Source organism: Nipponia nippon, unplaced genomic scaffold, assembly GCF_047370975.1.
Source record: "Nipponia nippon isolate SJK-2023a ecotype South Korea unplaced genomic scaffold, ASM4737097v1 scaffold_12, whole genome shotgun sequence".
Taxonomy (NCBI): Eukaryota; Metazoa; Chordata; class Aves; order Pelecaniformes; family Threskiornithidae; genus Nipponia; species Nipponia nippon.
In genome coordinates this window covers 15,968,970-15,989,095 of record NW_028262313.1, presented here as the reverse complement: position 1 = coordinate 15,989,095, position 20,126 = coordinate 15,968,970, and the positions used below count along the sequence as shown (strand labels likewise).

At 43.4% G+C, this 20,126-nt stretch overlaps 1 protein-coding gene across 2 annotated transcripts in view; it reads left to right on the top strand.

Moving 5' to 3' along the window:
* The first annotated feature begins 2,570 nt into the window (after nucleotides 1-2,570).
* The window catches only part of MAP7D3 (MAP7 domain containing 3), a 47,532-nt gene continuing 29,976 nt past the window's right edge, over nucleotides 2,571-20,126 (top strand). For both annotated transcript variants that reach the window (XM_087749043.1, XM_087749042.1), the window contains exons 1-4: nucleotides 2,571-2,726; nucleotides 16,498-16,599; nucleotides 17,430-17,510; nucleotides 18,920-19,083. In XM_087749043.1, coding sequence (XP_087605169.1) covers nucleotides 2,645-2,726; nucleotides 16,498-16,599; nucleotides 17,430-17,510; nucleotides 18,920-19,083 — 429 coding nt within the window. In that variant the 5' untranslated portion in view covers nucleotides 2,571-2,644. The remainder of the gene's footprint in view (nucleotides 2,727-16,497; nucleotides 16,600-17,429; nucleotides 17,511-18,919; nucleotides 19,084-20,126) is intronic.

The window sequence follows — 20,126 nt, the reverse complement described above, 5'->3', positions numbered from 1 at the left end:
ATGAAAGGAAGATGGAAAAAGACATGGATAGAGAACAAGGAGCCCAGAAATCTGGGCTGGGTTTTTTTTGCTGTGCTCCTTCCTTCATGACATAACAAGAGACTTTGATGTCAGTGACTCAGTTTTCTCGTCTGTAAAATGAGGATAACATCTGAATGTCTCTCAGTGGAATGGCGGAATTTAATTTCAGCACGTGTATAAAGCACATTGAGATTGCTAAGTGGCAAAGTATTATTACTACATATTATAAAGACAAACTTGGGAAATTTGGCACAGAATGGTTAGGGGTTTTTTCCCCTTTAGCTGCCCTTTTGTTTTAAGTAATAATAATAATTGGCATTCTATTAACACTGAGAGGAAACAACAGACAAAGGATTCTCTGTACACGCGTGCTAAAGTGGGGAAAGCCAATATAACAAACAAGAAACAAAGAACAGGGCAAATCGGTGGTCTGGATATTCAAGTTAAAATGGAGCTCTGCTCTGAATTTTTGTAAGGTTCCTTTTTACTCTCTTGAAACACTACGTGATCTTACTGCTACTTTTTCTGCATTCTTCCTATTTATGGGCTAATTCTGTGGCCCTCTGACAGGTAAACTTTCCAGTTATGATTTCAAAGAGATTTTTCTGCACGAGGCCCAAAGAGCCTACCCTTTAACATGGCCATGGATGCTGTTTTATCCTCACTCTTCCCAGAGCATAAACCCAGAGGCAAAATGAGAAGAGACTATTCCAGAATTCATTGATAACGAAGCAGGCAGCAAAATAACAATTAGGTGACAAATTCAGGTTAACATAGAACAATATCTGGGAATTCATTCAATGGGGTTTGAGTAATTTTTTTCCTGACTGGCAGGACCACCTCGCCCGTACCCCATTCTTCTTTTGGAAACACGTACAGAAGTGGTGCTTGCAACACAGGACTTAACCCCCGTCCCTGTCGCAAACCAGTGAGCGCTCAGTTATGCAGCGAGCACACCTGAACTTGTACATTTGTGGCTGTTTTCTTTTCAATCCAGCGAACCTAAATTTCCATAGGACCAATAAATCCCAGGATATGCTTCATCTTTAGACCACAGGACACTCAAGCCTAGCAAATTGTCTGCAGCACCCGGCAGCTACAACCCTTGCGAGCTTGTCCAGCTGTGCATATTTTCCATCGCTTCAGGCCAACGTTTGCTCCAGCAAGGTAACTCCGCTGAACCACCTCCAACTCTCATCTGTCCAAGTTGAGACTAAAACTTGGTGCACGATCTGAAAATTTAGCCCGCTTCGCCTTTGTTGGAAAAGTGAGTTTACAGACGGACTGTTTATAATGGCACATCACCCTGAATAGCTGGCCAAGGGCTCTCTCTTTGAGAGCTCTCTATCGGAAGGCAACGCATCATCGTTAATGGTGGGATAACGTTTGTGGTTGTTGCGGGACCATAAATTACCCCACACACGCCGTGGGCAGTTGAGTTGTCACCCTCTGCCTCGCGCGCAGGCCGCAGCGGCAGGGCAGGGCAGCCCAGGCCGCGTCCTGCTCTGAGGCAGCCCAGGCTGCTGGGCCCCTCTCAGGGCCAGGCCCACGGGGGACCACGACGGCTCCCATGGAGGACCACGATGGCTCCCACGGAGCGGCCATTTCTAAAGGCTTCGACACCCCTTTCCACAGGTGTTTGCCGTCCACCGCCCCGGGCGGGCTGCAGGAGGGATGGAGCGAGGTGGGGAGAAAGCAGCCCAGAAAGCCAACTGTCTCCTGGGCTGCATCACAAGCAGCGTGGCCAGCAGGGCGAGGGAGGGGATCCTGCCCCTCTGCTCCGCTCTGGGGAGACCCCACCTGGAGCCCTGCATCCAGCGCTGGGGTCCTCAGCACAGGAAGGACATGGACCTGCTGGAGCGGGTCCAGAGGAGGCCACAAAAACGATCCGAGGGCTGGAACAGCTCTGCTGTGAGGAAAGGCTGCTGGGGTTGTTCAGCCTGGAGAAGAGAAGGCTCCAGGGACACCTTATTGCAGCCTTTCCATACTCAAAGGGGGCTTATAAGAAATATGGGGACAGACTTTTTAGCAGGGCCTGTAGCGACAGGACAAGGGGTAATGGTTTTAAACTAAAAGAGGGTAGATTCAGACTAGATATAAGGAAGAAATTTTTTTACAGTAAGGGTAGTGAAACACTGGAAGGGGTTGCCCGGAGAGGTGGGAGATGCCCCATCCCTGGAAACACTCAAGGCCAGGCTGGAGGGGGCTCTGAGCAACCTGACCTGGTTGTAGATGTCCCCGCCCATGGCAGGGGACGGACTGGACGGCCTTTAACGGTCCCTCCCATCCCAAAGCGTTCTATGATTCTATGAAAGCGCCTTTCGCGCCACCGCTGCTTGCGGCCCGCGAGGCCGCCGGCGCGGGGGGAGCAGCCCCGGGGGTCGCTACCTCCCGGCGCGGCAAGCCCCGCCCGCCGCCGCCCGGCCCGGCCCGGCCCCGGCGAGTGGCCGGGCCGAGCGGGCGCTGCCAGGGGCCGGCGCCGGGCGGCGCGGCGCGGCGCGGCGCGGCGCTGCCCTGCCCTGCCCTCCCCCGCGGCGGCGCTGCCGGGCGGCGCGGAGCCTGCGCACTGCGCTGCCGTGTCCCCCTTTTGCCCGGCCGGCAGGCGCGCGTCCCGGTGCTGAAGATGGCGGAGGGCGGCGGCGCGGCCCCCCCGTCCTGCTCTTCCTCCTCCTCCTCCTCCTTGAAGGGGCTGCGGGAGCAGATGGGTAAGAGCGGGCGGCGCGGCCCCGGGCCGGGGGGGGGGGGGAAGGAAAGGGGGGCGTGGGGGGGGTCCGTCCCGGCGGGGGCGGTCAGGGGACCCCCGCGCTCCGGCGGCCCAAGGGCACGGCCCGCCATTGGGGCCGGGCGCCCCCCGCTCGCCTTCCGCCCCGCAGCACGGCCGGCCCCCTCCCGGGGCCGGGGGGAAGGGGCACCGGAGCGGGATCTGGGGCCGCCGCAGGCCGCCGCGCTTTGTGTCCGGCTGGCGGCGGGCTGAGGGAGAGGCGCCGCTCCCGCCGCCGGGGCCGCCCGGCCCCAGCCCCTCTCCCCGCCCGGACGGGTCCGGGAGGCTGCGGCGAGTCCTCCCCCCCGCGTCGAGGCGTTAATTGCTGACTTGGGACCTCTCGCAGCTCGGAGGCAGCAGCAGAGGCGGCTGCAGGACCGCTTCGTTGCAGGAATCGCCCGTTTTTCACCGCTTCTTGACGGTCTGAACTTCTCGGTTCCTGCGGTGGCTCTTGCATTCAGGCCGGCAGCTGTTGCAGGTGGTTTGTCCCGGCGATGTGTCCGATGGCTGCTCCGAGGCCCCAGTGCAGAAGGCAGGGACAGTCTGTGGCATCGATTCCTAATCAAAGATTTGCTAATGCCTTAATTTTTATTTTTTTTTTAAACTTTTTTGAACCAGTGTCTTAAGAGCGCTGAAGAAACTCTGCTTTGGTTTTGTCCTCGAGTGTGTTTATGTGTCTATTTATACTGAAGGTCCTTAATAATACCGTACTCTGAAATGAGTATTGTGCATGTATGGTGTATGTTCCAAGCATAATTTCATGGCGCATCTGCACATGTTAGCTTTGTGGGTGAGCCATTAGAAAAGGTAAACATTTTCTTATCCCAGACTTTTAAAAAAAAAAAAAAAAAAAAAAAGAAAGAGAATCATGGTTTGATCTAAACTAACTAACCTGGACTATGTACAAAAAGTGCTCTGACAGCCTCTGGATTGATTGTTTTCAATGTACCTGTGTAATTACTTAAAGAAGAGTGCTGGCAAAAGGTCCTGAATGCACAACTCTCATCTGACAGTCTTCTTCAGTGTGTTGTGTGTCAGAAATATTATTTAATTACTTTTTATTTCTGTTTCAAAATTAAGACAATCTAGTGCACTGGAAGGATAACGATCTGCCAAAAGATAGCGCTTCTCACCTGCACAGACCATGTCTATTTGATCCTTCTCCTCCCTGCTAGAACTGCTGAATTTTCATTTGTGTATTGGATGTGCTTATACTGTGACTCCTGAGTTTTTTCTAAAGACGGGTACCCGCATTTCCTGACAGCTGTCATGACCTAGATTTAGTCCCAAAACGAGAGGTGAAATGTTCCTTGAAGCAGGCAGCTCCGTCTCCCTTTAGATATGCACATGTTCTAATATGCACATCATGTTAAAAAAACAAAAACCCTCACTAGATCCTGGAAAGGCTAGACCTTGAATTTTTTTTCCCTGAGGGGGTAGAAGTCACTGAACCAGAATCTAAACTTCAATTTACATAGAATGCATTTCTAGCAGTTACGTGCTAGAAGATCAACTCCTTGCTAATGCGAATTGAAGCAGTACTGTCTGTGAGTGTACAGGCCACTGCAGTTCTGCTCCTGACTTCTTGTCAGTAGCACTCCCTCACTCTCTGGGGAAAGCCAATGGTGTTTAGAAATCATCCTCACAATCCAGTGGTTAACAGTGGAATTTGCAAGATAATTGCCACTGTATTTGCTGCTGTTTGGAGAAGTTGTGAGCAGCAACCGAGTCTGATACCGCAGCTGTTTGGAGAAGATGTAGAAAAAAAAGACAGCAGGAGGAACCTCGTTTGGTCCCACGCTACTGTTCAGCAGGTTCGGAGAGGGACATAACATTCTGCCTTTCTAAGCTCAGTTGGCTGCGTGGGAAGCTTCTCAGTTCCAAAATACCTGCAAACTAGCATACTTGCAGTTTCTGCTGGTCTGTGGGCAATTCTGTACGTCGCCGTCTTAACCTGGAGAACAAACATCTATGCAAAACAAATATAGTGCTGTGCACCTTCAGTCATTTGTCAGTGAACTTCTGGTTGGGAATCTCACATTTAAAGACAATAAATATAAATTTGCAGCATCTTGCTGAGAAACCGCAGCTCTTTCTGGTAGTCTGACGAGGTAGTGTACGTATAGCTTTTGTATAGTTACCTTTTGCATAGGTTCCTCTGCAGGTCCTTAGTACAAGACACTGCTGGGTTCTTGTTCCCTGCTTCTGCTCTCTGTTGCCAGCGTCTTCATACTGGTTTGATCTGTGGCTGATTGGTGCTTGTTAATTATTTTAGGCCTTGAAAGTGTAGCATTCCATGGTGCCACTTGTTACTAACTTTCTGTACCAATGTGGTAAGTTTAAAGAGAAGCTTTTTCTTGCCAACTCAAGCTGGTATTGAGGTAAGGAGAAGGTGTTTCTCTTTCTTTGAGTATCAACTGTAATTAAGATTCTGCAGGCCAAATCATGCCTGCTGTGTCAGTTCTATGATTCCTTTGCAGTAATTTTCTACTCTTACACACTTGTCCAATCTTATTTCCTTTAGGTGGATGACAAAAAGCAGAATTTGCTACTGCAACTAGAAGGCAGTTAACATTTCTATCAGTGATGCATGAACATCACTTGCACAAGAAACTAATTGTGATTCTACACTGTGAACCAGCAGTGCATAAATGGCAGTTGCTTACTCCGTTCTTGTCATCCATGCTTGCTGCTGTCATCCTTCAGGGATGAAGAGGAATTTTTGCTCCTATTCTGATACCATAAGCACTGCTGAGCTTGTTAAGATTTGAGGAGAGGGGAATAGTCAGTTACTTGTGGTTTACCCAGTGAGTGAATTTTTTTCTTGAGTGGTATGGGGAATCAGAATAAAAATACATGTAATTTAGGCTGTTGTAGCCTACATTTATTGTTTTATCTTCATTTTCATTGAGATACTAAAATCTGCTATCCTGTCTTTTGTACTATCAGTGGTAGAGAACGTGTATTTGCGTTTGCCAGAGCTTGGCTGCGCTGTTGCTAGGATTTCATAGAATCATAGAATAGTTTGGGTTGGAAGGGACCTTTAAAGGTCGTCTAGTCCACGCCCCCTGCAATGAGCAGGGACACTTCCACTACTGTATTGAATCACTGTTGTGAAGGTTGTTCAAAACAATATATGAAAATGTTATATGTATATTTTCCTTTCCAAGACCTATGTGATCTTTTGGGAAACCTGTTTCACGTCATGGGACAAAAATAATGTGCCTTTTTCAACACATCTAGCTGCAGGCATAATTCCCATGACCTGCATGGCCCAGCCCTGTTTTGTCGGAAGTTGTCTAATAAATAACAGCTTCATTCCATCTAATCAGTTGTTTCTCCCTGTATAAGTGACACTGTCTGGCTTTGTCCGTCTTGCCTGGAGCACAGTTCCTGGTAACTTCTTAACCTAACGCATATACACAGGATACTTGGCTGGGAAGCTGCAGGACAAGGAAGTTATTTCTTTGCCAGGTTTCTGATGGCATGGGGGTGCTACACTAAAAGCATCTTCAGCATTCAGCTGTCGTCTTACTTGGTGGTGTTCATACAAATGACTCGTACATCTTCCATCTGTGGAGCAAAGGTGGCCCAGTGACTGCGGCATTCAGCTGGCGTTCACTAGGTCTGGCTTCAGGTTCTTGTTTTGTCAAACTCCTAATAACTTTGGAGAAGGTCTTTAAGGTTTTTCTGTGCTTCATCTTTTTTCCCTGCGTGGAAGTAGTATTTACGCTGCTTTACAGAGTGCCAAGGTGATAAATGCAAAGAGCTGCACAGAAATTGGATTCCATGTAGATCCCAGTGGTGAGAGAGAACATTCCCAAGTCAGGCTGAGAACTTAATGTAATTGTAATGGCTATGAGCCTTAATTTCATTTTCTTCTTGTTCATGGAAGTGCAGTAGTACGGAGTAGGGATAATTTCATGCTGATTCATAAAGATGTATGCTGGTGCTTAACATTTTGAAGATTACTTTCAGTTGTAAGTGGTTTATAAAAAAGGTTTTATTCTAATTTAAAACTTTAAATTCTTGAGATTTCTCCAAATGCATTCAAGAAAGATATCTTCCTTGCTGTAAAGCAAAAAAAAAAAATTCTCAAAACCATATGCATATACAGCATATTTTTGGAAATTTCTTACAGAGAATGTTGCATTCTCTACATATTTCTTCATGTGTTAAAATTACAAAATATAAATTGGAATTCCATGCTTCAGTTTAGATGGAAGTGTTAAACAAATAATGACTTGCAAGGATCGCAACTGATGGTACGAGCCCAGACATACTGTGCCTTGTACCATCCCTAACTATGCACAGCCTTAAAATGTGACTAGAATTAAGGACTGTTGCTTCTTTATACGCTTGTGTTTTTCAAAAAGAAAGCAGGTAGGAATATTTAAAGTACTGATATGCTATTATTAATTCTCAGTACTTAAAAGTGATAAGAGAGTTAAGAAGAAAAGCACTGAGTTACTATGAGATAAATGGAAGAAATACTCTGGGTTAGTCATAATCGTAAGGGTATCAAATGCTGCTGTCCGTCTAAACTTGGTTAAATAATTGGAGACGCTTGCAGTCCTGTTGTGAAAGGATACCCTGACAAATAAAATTCTGAGCATGCAATTTTAATGACTTCTCTCAATATGACTTATCAGATGACTTGCAGTATTTTAAAAACAAACTAGAGACTTCAAGTTCCTGGTCTACCACAAATAAATTAGCACCATTTAGCTTCCAATTACGCAGCTTACAACCAGGTAATTCTTAATTGATGATATGCTTTCTATGTGTTTGCACATGCCTGTCCAATAATTAAAACTGTTCGGGATGCTGGTGATTAACTTCTTTGGAGTGTGGGATTCATGGAAGAAAAAAATCAAGTGTTGCTCGATGTGTTTTCATTTGAAAGAGAAGCCTCGGCTGCCCTGCATAATGCCCCAGCCGTCCACCCTGTATGCCTGTGCTGTTCACAGTGTACTTAAATGGACACAAGAGTTTGCTTTTAAAAGAAGCTGGCCAGGTTGCTTGACATTTGTTTTCTTCTGAATTATTTTCATTTTCCAGTCAGTTTTGAACTTCTGCTTTCTAGGTGAAGGATCCACAGCTGAAGTTGCCTTTGAAGAAAACGGTTACCACTAGCCATGTTACCTCTGTCTTTCCTCATAGTGTTTTTTGCCTTCATAATTCACAGGGAACTTTTAAAATACTGTTTTATGAGTACTTAACTGGCTCTTAATTACAGACACCCTCCGTTGTTTAAATGCACTGACCTGAATCTTGGGAGGGAGCAAAGATACTGTAGTGGCCTGTGAATTGCCTTCTCTGGGCAAGTGTTTTAAAGCTTCCAAGTGTTAAAATTCCTCTCCCAAGTCCAAGAGGCATTGGCTATAAGAATATAGAAATCCTGTAGAGATCTTTATCCTTAGAGAACATAATCAATAGAACACATTTATTGATTTGAAAGTTTATCCTCTGCTTAGTTTTGCCAAGAGAATTTCTTGAAGGAAGATATTTTTGCAGCACGGTGTTGATCAATGATAGGTAAGTTGTGTTCTGGACGTTCAAAACTGAGGACGGTTGTCTCCAGACCGGATCAGTGAGTGTCACCGTACTCACTTTCAGATTTCTCTGAAAGACTTCCTGCCACTAGCTAATGAATTAAGCAAAAATATAGTCTTTTTATTGGTCTCTTTTGCCCTTTTATCCTGCTTGGTTTTTTTACACCCATTTGTCATTTTTCACTTACCCATTCTTTAAGCTCTTTGAGGCAGGGACTGATTCGTGATTACTTTGCTGGGATCTTATGTTACTTGTAGTGGAATGCCTCAGAGCTTTCATTTATTAATTAGTTAGGTTAAGCATACAGTTTTAAGAAAACTTGCAGTTTAATTCCTTTTACATTTTGTACCACTGTGTTCTGCTTTAGCCAGTGGGTTTGCTGCATTGAACGCCCCCTGGACCTGTGAGTGTCTTGTAGCACTGTTCTGGTGCACGGCTGTATCGAGGGATTTGATTTGAGGCTGGTCTCTTGGTGGTAAATGCCAACACAGTCCCTCTTCTTCTGAAGCAGAGACACTGTTTGAATGAGCACTAAAGTTGCCATGAGAAATTCATCAAGTGTAAAAGGCAAAAGCAGTCGTTTTCACTGCTATCATGCAAAGGAGCTATTATCCTTCCATCTAAAGAAAGCTCAAAATGGTGTTTTCACAGGGTTTGTCTCAAGTTAGTTGTGACTTGTAGTGCTAGGCTGTGTTCTTTGCTGGCATTGTTTGGGTTGGGTGTATTAAACAATAGCCAGCCTGCAAACAAGAGGACAAAAGCATTTACAAGAACACGCTTCGAGCAAGCAAAAGAAACCAGACCGCTCAGGAAAGGGGGAAGTAGCGGATAGAAGTTAGCTGATTTCCAGTGTTAGGGATAGCGCATTATAAAAGAAAGAAATAATACAATGGGGAAAACAGATGTGAAAGAGGAGAAGAGAGCAAAAGTTTGTCTTGAAGTTACTTTTTGTAGCGGCTATGCAGGAGTGGGAACAGGAGTCAATTTAGGGTGGCCTCCAGAGTTGGAGGAGTAAAGCCGAGCTAGCCGATTTCTGTCTGTCTAGCTTTTGCCGACGCTTGAGCTAGGATTACGGGAGGAACTAAACTGCTCGGTGCCTGTTAGAAGTGGGACTGCTCTGACATATGTTAAGCCAGTCCAATGTGAGGGACAAAACATGTTAAAATTTTTTTTTTCCTAATGTACTCCAGGAGGCTGAGGCATTGGAAAGTGTTAGTAAAGAAAGAAAATGATCTGTACAGCAGAGTGGGTGCTAATAATCTTCCACTCTGTGTTTAAAACTCCACCATTTTACCTTTTTTGTCCTGTAGCTGTAAAACCTTTGTCTAATCCCGTCAACTTTGGAGTGTTTAATCTGTATGCGCCCATATATAAGCATTTAAGTTACATCACATTACTACGTTTCACAGTGAATCCACCTGAAATGATGTATGGGCATATTTATTATATAAACTGCTTTCATTTTAGTCCAGTGTACTAGGATATTTTGGAATTTCCACTACGCAGAAACAGGTAAATACTGATTTCTGTTACACTTAGGAAGGTTCACAAGGGACTTTTAGTCATAGTTCATTGCATCAGCATTGCAGTCGGTGTCTAATATATCCTTAAAAGAAATCACTCAAGGTAGATGAAAGGAATTTCTGTTTGTTTTGCAGTTGGCGAGAAGAGTTTGTAGTTGCCAACCCACAGAAACTTTGTTCAGAAATATTCTCTTTACATCTAAAATGCAACCTTAATATATTCTGGTGGAGAATTTTACAGAAGTATAAATACCTTGGTGCCTTGCTCTTTCACTGAGAAACATAACAAGCGTTCCAGCCTTTCCAAACCTCTGGCTTCCCTGTGGCTGTGTCTTATTAAGACTGTGCTTCTAGACAGCAAAGAAACAGCAGCAATGCATGGCCGTTTGCTAGAGAGCACCGTTGGGACTGTAAGGCTTGTATATCCTTTATGTAGGAAGCATCAGCTCTAAAGAGGGGTCGTTGTGCAGATAAGCTTGGTAAGCACAGTGCAATAAACTGATTAATAGCTAATGCCAGGTAGAACAGGGAAATGATCTGACTTGCATTAAAGCTTGCAGAGGTTTGGGAACGTGTGAATTGGAGAAGTGTCCCCTTTTTGTACCAATCATGTTATCATATTAAAAGAGATGGTGAAGATTGTGTTCTTTTTAAAAAAAAAAAGTGACAAGTGGATCATGCTGGATGCAAAGCCTTTTGACGTTGCTTTGGGAAGATAAGGAAGAAGAGGGTGGCAAAGGGGAAAGTGAAGGCAGCAGAAAGCCAGTGAGTGAGTGAGAATAGAGTATCTGCCGTGGTTCAGTTTCATTTCTTTCAAGTGGTAAGTAATAACACACCTCACTAATAAAGAACCCCAAATTGTGAAGCTGGGTCTTTTCCAAAGAAGGGGGTGGATTTAGCTTGTCAGCCCCACGTACACAGTACAGGCAGTGCTTCTTACCAACCTTATGATGGCTTCTGCAAGAGTTGGTGACATCTCTTTGTCCTCTTTAAGCCTTGTGCTGGCAGTTGGTTTTCCCATTAGGGAGAGAGAAGAGTAACTCTTGTCTGAGCAGTGTGAGCAAGGTTAAAATAAGAGAATATGAGCAACAGCAGGAATCAGCAAGGCCTCCGTAGGAGATACGTTCACAGTATGTATCACTAGTGTTTGGACTAGGGGTGGTACTCATCTGATGCTGCTGTCCGACAATGGTGTAGCATCGCTGACTGTAGAAGGTTTTGGGAGGTGGCTGCCAGTTCTTTTAAGGACAAATTTTGATCCCTTGGTCTGTGCTCATATTACATGCAAGTTTGGTTTAGACTGTGTGCTTCCCCTAGGGAAAAGTGTACAGAGATCAACCCACAAATTACTCTAGCAACCTGCCTGGTGCCTCTCTGAGCGTGCCCTAGGCTGAACAAATATGGTAACATGTCTTTGAGATTGCTTCAGCTGTTATCCTTCTAGGTTTCCTTATGAGAAATAAGTAGTGTTTTGTTAATTATGTGATTTTTTCTTTTTTTAATGTTTCTAGCTCTTAATCTGAATGCAGATGTTTAAGGATAGGTAAAAACTTATATTCTTGCAAATACGCCTCAAATAATTCATATGCTACAAAGGAATGCTTGTGTCAAGCAGTTTTCCAGGGGAATCGATAGTTGTGATGAACTGAAGCGATCATCCTAAACTGCCTTGAACATTGGGAAGAAAACCAGATTGTTGTACAGTATTAGCTGCAGAAATGGGCTTAAGGGGAGGAAAGCGCATGAAGGGAATAAAATGTGTATACCATGCAGGGAATAAATATACAATGAAAGTGTGCAAATAGAGTCTGGAATAAGGATAAGACAACAGGAAGCTCTTCTGGCCTGCTGAAGCTGAGAGACAGCGTGCGCTGCTTTCTGGAGATCTGTGCGCTTCCCATCTGGTGACTGCCCAGACAGACCAGGAGAACCATCTGCCTTCCAGCTGGTCCATCAGAAGGTGCCTACCGGGAGGCTCACGGGTTTGGTTGTGGAGCCTGTCAGTCCTTGCAGCCCAAAGGTGGGACATGAGGATCAATGGGGAAAGACAGACAGAAAGGGGAGAGAAGGGAAAAGAGGAGTGCATGCAGAGAGGGCTCTTCTGTTCCTCGCTAGAAGCTTTCTGTGTTGTCCACCTCTTTGTTGTGTGGGAGCGTCCTTCTCCTTTAAACAAGGAGTAATAGTATGAAACCAATACCCGGTTTTGAAACCATCTAACTGTGATCTTGCATCTGTTTGTCTTAACCCGTGTTAATTAATGAGCGGAAATCAGCTTAAAGATAATGCGCAGAAATCTCAAATTCGAATGCCGCCTCCCCCCTGCTTTCCTGAAAGCATGTACAAAAATTATGAAAAGAAATAGGATCTGAACACCGTTACTAAAAAGGATTACTAGCAGCTAGACAAACAGTAGCTGCCTGTAGTGGAGCAAGACATAAATGGCTTCTTGCAGATTTGATACAGTTTGCTATAAAATCAGAGATATTTGCTGGGAAGTTCAAATTTGTTTTGCTTTGATTTATGGATTACTTACTGGCTTCTTGTTACCTGCTTTAAACTTATTTGAAAACACTTCGGTTCATAACAATGCTTAACATTCAGGAGACCTCCTACCTTTCGTTTCAAAGGCTTAGTCTCAGATTTTTTTGTTTGGCTTGCATAATGAGTCATTAAATCATAAGAACCAGAAGGATTTCTGTGAAAGTCTGCACTTTCTGCTCTCTCTACTGGTTCGGCACAGAAGAGCGAGCGAGGCGGCGTCCGGCTGGGTCAAAGATAGCGGGAGAGGCAATGGGGTGGAAGCCCTAAACTTTGCTAGGTAGAGGGACGGAGCCGGTTCAGCCCCTAATGAGGTTTACTAAGAACAGCAACTGTGTGGGTCCTTTGACAGTCTTGGCAAGGGCCAAGGGTATTAACTCAGTGCAAGGATTGAAATAGAAATAAAGTTTTATTTTTAGCATCGGTCTCTTCAGGGCATATCAGAAACCTGATCAGCGAAGGGAAGTGCCGTCATGCTCAGCGCAAGAGAGATGCCAGCGTACCTGCGCGGTTAGCGTTATCGTGAGCTGGAAGGTGAAATTGGGAGAGTCGGCTTTTATTTGGCACGTTGCCTCCCACGGCGGCCAGTTCCTGGTGCTTCCGTTGGTTTGGTTTATCCGCGATACACTTGGCCAGACACATAGTGCTAAACGGTGATGAGGGTGCCGAAGGAAAACTGCTTCCCAAATTACCTAACGGTTTTATGTTCCAAATAGCCTTATTTTATTATGCATGAATGCAAGTATCATTATTGGCCACATGTGTGGCTTGTACTTTTATTAATTTTAGCTGAAGTATTTAAAGGTAGACTACTGTAAAATACGTACACACATGCTGATCACAAATTATAGTTGTGAAGGCCTTTAGTGACTACTTTGGGAGGGGAAGCTCAGAATAGAAATGAGATTTAATTTGCCTCTAAGAGAATTTTTCTTCTCCAGGAAGCTTCCTGAATATGTCCATGAAGGCACCCCCCATAATACCGCACGTGACACAGGTTGTAGTGAAATGGTTGATAACTGGTTTCCCGTTCCAGGGTATCCTGATTAATTACAGAAGTATTAGGCTTGTTTTACAGAGATAGTTAGATTTTGTGGAAAATTCTTCTCAGTGAAGCTTTGTTCCATAGCAGACTGCTGCATTCATTATGGAAAACCAGGCGAAAAAATTATAAGCATCTGGGCCAAAGAATATTTAAACGTATTAAAAAGTTAAGATTTCTTTCATCATATTAAAGCAAAATAAAATCTGTATTTTTAAAAAAGTTGCAGAGTACAACAGTATGCAATTCATCTTCTCTTACTGTGATAGCATGTGGATTTTGAAAATCACAGTTTCATATTGTAAATTTACCATAAAATTGCGAAGGGCTGTAAAACCTGTCCGTTGACCTGAGACTTGGTGAAGTTGAGCTCGCACGTCCTGGGGGTGTATCTCATGTGATGGCTGTTCCCCTTTCAATAATCTTTTGTTCAGATCCCCAGTTCACTTTAATTCTAACTTTCTGTTAGTTAAATGGATTGCTTCTGTGTAACACGAAGGTGCCTTTAAATCTACTACTTCCAAATTTGTAAGCACGTTGTTTCTATGCACATAATGAAGCACTGAAGTAGTGAAGGTAAATACTTTAACTGACATACAAAAAAAACCCCGACATACAAAATCCTTTGGCAAAGTATTTCTAGACTTTTTTCATCTCTGTGTCCTTTGCAAGCTGTACCGTTTCTGTAACCCACTTTCCTGCAGAACCTCAAGTAATTTTTTGCAACCTTAATTAATTAATTAAGATGAACTGACTAATTGCTTTGCAGATATGACACATTTTTTTAAATGAGTGTCTTCTAATCATGAACATTATTCAAATGTTTGTTTATTTTTAAATGAATAAATAAATACATAATCCCCTACATCCATTATGACTGGTTTGTTCAGCAGGATTTCTAATAATAAAATACTTCTGCAAGTAAAATAACAGGAATGTTGTACCTGTTTAAATTGCAGCTTGCTTCTTACTGTAACTTCGTTACAGAAATTTGGATGTTAGAACTTTGAGAGTTGAGGCAAAATTCCAGTGTTGGTCTTAACTAAACCTGGTGTAGGGGTAGGGTGACTTTATTCTGTTGGGCTCCTTTCCCAGCTGGGCTGGGCTGAATCGGCTCCGTCTGCCTGAACACCTCCTGCCGCTCCTCCCTTGCTGACGGAGGCTGGAGAAAAGATGCAGCTGGGTTTCTGTATTTGTCTTAACTTTAAATGGTGTTTGAAGAAGATTATGTTCTTTCAGCCTTTGTGATCTGCAAAGGTGTCATTGGATATAAATGCCCTGGCTGTATGTTTTTGCTCTCAGAAAGACCTGCAGTAGGCTGGTTTTCCTCAGGCTGTTTTCACATCTAATTGTGTTGAGAATATATAATTTTGTTGTTCTCCACTCAGTGAATTTTTGGGCTCGATTCCCATCCATGTGAGGCGCAACAGTGTGCGAAGTCAGCTTTTTACCTGACTTTTGGTCTACCTAGTGAAATTACGGTGTGTCCTTTTTTAGCTGTTCTCTCTGCCAGTGGGTAACCTTACCGTGCCGCAGTATATCTGGTCTCTGACTCGTTTGAAAAGAGCCTCGGAGATGTACGGGATGAAACCGAGGAGGACTTTTGTTTGGTGCTGCAATGAAAAATTAATTCAAGACATGGCAACAGCTGGGGGTGACAATTTAGAATGGCTGAATAAGTATTGTAATGGGCATTTTACCACTGGCATCACATGGGATTAAACGCTTTGAGGTGATTGTTCGTGGGCGCAGCCTTAGGGAGGGTTCTTACCCTGACACGAGTAGTTGTCATGGCAATGCACGGAGACGAGGGAGACTCTGCCTTCCTCCTTTGCATTCTGCGCTGCTCTTAACGGGAAGCCTGAGAGCATTGGCAAAGCTGCCGTCGTCTTTTTTTAAATGTAACCCCAATTTCTGCTATTTGTCCTTCACGTTATGGTTGAAATCAAGGCACGTTATGCGTTACTTTTGTGGGTTGCCTTTTCTGTGTAAAACAGGCGTTGACTTCTGCTTTCTCGTGTTTGGTTGATTGCGTGGTGTGTTCTCTTGCTTCTCCCAAAGTTGGGCTTTTCTGTAAGAACCAAGTTGATCTCCCCGTATCTGTCAGCCGTGGTGAGAACGAGGTGTCACTGCTGTAAGGACGCTCCTGTCCAAAGCTGCGCAGTAAAATGGGGTAATGCTGTCTTACGGGTTGCCCTGCCAGCTTTCCCTGTAACACTTCACCTTCACACCCTGAAAGGTGATTAGTCAAAGTGAAAGCTGATACCAAAATAAAGAAAATCTGTGGAAGGTGATACAGTAAATTAGTCTCCCTGACTTCTTAATGGCTTTCGTTATTTAGCGAAATTAATATTGCTAGCATTTCATTTCTGTATGGTTAACTGGGAGTCGTAGCAGTTCACTGCACTCAGCTTGGCAAAACTCGAATAAGGTGAATGGGTCTCTGCACAAATGCTCAAATTACTGTTTTGGAGTCTAATTTATAATTAATTTTTTTTTTTTTTTTGAAGATCCAGTTTTAGAAGTACATTGTAAGCATCCCTTAATGGTTTACTTTATGCAGCTAATCCACTTTCTGTTTCATGTTATGAAATAATAAAAGGTCTTTGTAAACCTTTCCCTGCTTGGATCTCGTCAGAGTATGATTCTACTGGTGCTAATCGAGTATTACATTTATGTGTTCAGCCCGCAAATACATGTGCGGTAGCAAACAGTTTTTATTATTAAGTGTAAGTCAGACTCATAACTTTGCTAAATATTGTTTTTCTTCTTAGAAAAGTTCTCTAATACGTTTGGGTTTTTTGAAACTCTATAGTCCTTTGCTACACATTTTAAAACATGAGGCTTTGTGACTGTTGTTTTTACAAAGAAAAGCTGTGCCAGGTCTGAAGTCACTCGACAAGTTTTTTCTTCTTACAAGTTGAGCAGTCCCAAGTTTGTTACTTAATAAAAGAATCTGCAACCTCAAATAGAATTTTATGTATTTATTTTAGATATTTATTTCATGAGTTTGGGTTGTAGAGCTTTTCTTATTGTGGAATGATTCTTTCTCACAGTTGCTGCAGCCCAAGCCATAGCAGAAGAAAGAAGAAGCCAAAGTGGCGTTAGCCCTATTGCAGTCCAGACCTCAATAAATATAAAGACAGCAACTAAACCAGGTATAACTGTTGGTCATTGTTCTTAATGAAGTACTGGGTTCACAAGGGAGAGTTAATAGGGAATGAATAAATCAAAGTTTGATGCTCTTTCTTCAGGAGGCATCAGAGCATAAAGCACCTGGTAGATGGTTCATAGATTCATTGAAGGTCTGGTTTTGATGACAGACTTCTGCTCTTGACTCACTCAGAGTTGAGTTGGTGAAGTTGCCTATCTTTTCAGCAGGGCATAACAACAAAGATACATGATTTTTTGTGCTCTCGTCAGGTTACCAGTTCACTTCTTGCTGAAATCCAAGTTTTTATACCTGCAAAGACTTAAACAGTCTTGGTTCTGCTTAGCCTGCAGACTAGCTGTCCTACAGCACTTTGAATTTGTCATGACAAATGAACTGTCTGTTCTCAGATTGAGTTTTCCTAGATTCCTGCAATTCTTGATCATAGGACTTAATATGTACAAGAATGAGGATCAGAGCTGAATTTGGAATAAGGGTCCGTTCCCACACGTCTGACTTCTGCTCAGGCTTTCTTTTGACTGTATGCATTGGGCCATTTAATATTGTGTCTGCTTTCTGCTGCACCTATTAAAAATAGTGGGTTGGTTGTTGTGAGGGGATGGAAGCGGGGGGAAAGGAGGGTATTCAGCTTCCTATGAATTTTTCAGATGACATCTTTAATCTCTGTGTAGAGTGTGCAGTGCTTTGGTGGTATGTGTACCTCTCAGGAAGTTCCATTATCCTTTTGATAGTAAAGACTTTTGAATTTTTACTTAAATTTGAATGTTCAAAATAACTGACAATTATTTGTCTTCATTTTTTTTTTTTTTTTGACAGTGATAGACGGTTCCACTCTGAGAACAGAAGAAAGACAAAGACTGGCCAGGGAGCGTAGAGAAGAGCGGGAAAAGCAACATGGTATTTTCATGTTTCATTTAAAATAGAATTTCCTAAAATGTTTGTGATCGAGGAATAACTTACTCTCTTGCTCCTTGTTCAGCTTGCTGGGGACAAGAGGCAAGGTCTGCTCTTGGTCTTGAATCAGTGACCATCTGTGAACCTGAATGGAGAAGTATTAGATTTGAGAGGAAAACATTCCAGAGATTTTTAGCTTCTTGAAGCTGTATGTTGCTTCTGACCTTCCATTTCTTAGTGACCACCAAGCAAATTTAGCCAATTTCTTACTGAAAGCCTTAACAAAAACGCTTCTGAAAGTGAAACTTTTAGCGTAGAACTGCTTCCCATAGCCCTGAAGACTGAGATTTGGGGAGTGCTGATTCAGAAAAAACCAAAAAAGATTTAGCTAGTTGAATGGCTTGATTGCCCTGAACACTGCTTCCCTTGTTTCCTCGCACACTGAAATGACTCCTGGATTGAAGTGTCAGCAGTTATCTTAGCAAAGAATCTGAGACCTAGAGAAGAGCAGAAAACTCTTGCCCAGCTTTATGCTGTTTGTGACGTGAATCGCTGCGTGTGTGTGCAGCGAGAGATGAAAGGGTCGCAGTATGCCCTGCAGTCCTGGTTCTTCCTCTCGCAGCTTGTGAGGAGTGGTGTCTCTCTGGCCTGTATGTTTGTTTCTTAACATAAAAGCAAAACCACCCAGGAACGGGAATGATTGTGTTATCCTAGGACAGGCCTAGGACACGTCCTAGGATAGGACAGAGGATAGGACTAGGACGCGTATAAATTCAGAAGTATTTTGGGGGCCTTGCATAGATGCTGCCTGTGCATTGTTGGTATAATTATCTGGTGTCTCGGTTCATTTCATCTGTCTAGCCACAGAAAATACTTCCACTGTGTATTCAACCACTAGCTTTTTGTCACAGGACTTGAAGCTTCCTGTTCAACTGCGCACAGCTGTTCCTAGGTGGAGGCTGCGGAGAATAGTGACATAACTATTTTGAATTCGGATGCAATAACTGTGGGGGTTTTCCCATCTTGTCACTTGGTGCTTTAAATCTTTTCATTACATCTTGTTCTAAAAAAATGAAAATCGCAACGTATAGAATTCTGCTCTTTGATACTCAACTTAATACTTACTTATAAAGACTTAACTATTATGATGGGAAGAAAAGTATATGCTTAACATAGGGTATATGCATATCCTGACATTCCTGTCTAGACAGTAAAGTCTAATGACAGGAAAGGTTCTAATTCCTGCCCAACCTGGGGACTCTGTCGTCATGTGCAGCACTGCAAGCTAATTTTGCTGTATGTTTTAGCTTTAAGTGGTGATAATTTTGCTTGGTAGTCTCTTGCCTGTAAGTTGCGTTGTAATATCAATGAATAGTTAAGTTTGATTTTAATTTTTCCTTAAAAATTTACAGCTGCCAAAGAGACACAAATCCTTGAAAAGGAGAGAAAAGCAAAACTCCAGTATGAAAAACAGTTAGAAGAAAGGCAGAGAAAGCTAAAAGAACAGAAGCAGAAAGAGGAACAACGGAGGGCAGCAGTAGAAGAAAAGAGAAAACAAAAAATAGAGGAGGAAAAGGTACTATGCGTCAAAGTTCTGTAGTGTTAAAGAAACTCCTACATTGTTTTCCTACAGTACCGTGCTCTGAAGTGGTGTGAAATAAAGTTACAGACATGGTGAATGTATTGGAACATAAAAATATTTTCCACATCTGTAAAGTGGGCTATATAGACACATGTCCTCCTTCCCCATCCCAGGCCTAGCTTTAACTATCCCCGAGGCACTCAGGACTTCAGGAGCTGTGATTGCTGTTTGGCCACTGGTTATTTTTCATAAGAACAAAAACCCCACCCCGTATTCCCAGATTTCTAGATTCCTGTCGGTGCACTTCGTAGATTCTGTTTGTAAATCAGCGTGGGTGACAGGTCTTAGACTTCCCTTAATTCTGTGTCTTGCTTCCTGGGAGCCCCACTGTGGCCTAAGAGGCTCGCATTCTTTCGGTTCTTCTAAATTACAATTTGTTACTATATGTTGTGCCATTGATAATGTTATCTGTGTAGTTAACATGTGCTGCTTTGAGCTGTGTATTGACTGTTTTTACTTGACTCTTTGCCTTTGCTTTGACTACACACGGACCAGCAGAGCAGTATCTGAGTTGCGCAGTTCGTTGCAAGATTGATAGAAGCTGAAAGTACAAATAAATATATGAAGTTATGCCATCCCCTTTGAAGAGTAGGTCTGCTAGTACGTATTAGACGTGATGCAAGTTCTGAAAGGGTCCATTTCCAGGGTGTCAGCAGTAAAAGCGTGTCATGCACATGTGCTTTCATAAGCTAGTTTTAAGAACTTGCTGTGGGTCATTGATGAAGAGCATGTAAGCCTGGCTGGCTGTTCCCTTGGAGCCCAGCCATTGTTACATTGTTCTAGCAATACATCTTTTTTAACCTTTCTGACTGGCAGTATTCTACACTGGTGTTTGGTTATCTGTAATCGGCTTCTGGGTGTGTTCAGATTGATATTCCATTTGAACTTCATGGAATAGTTTACATTGCTGAAGAACAAGCAGAAATGTTTGGGTGGGCCTTGACTGCAGTCCAGTGCAGTATCGTCTCTTTAAGCAA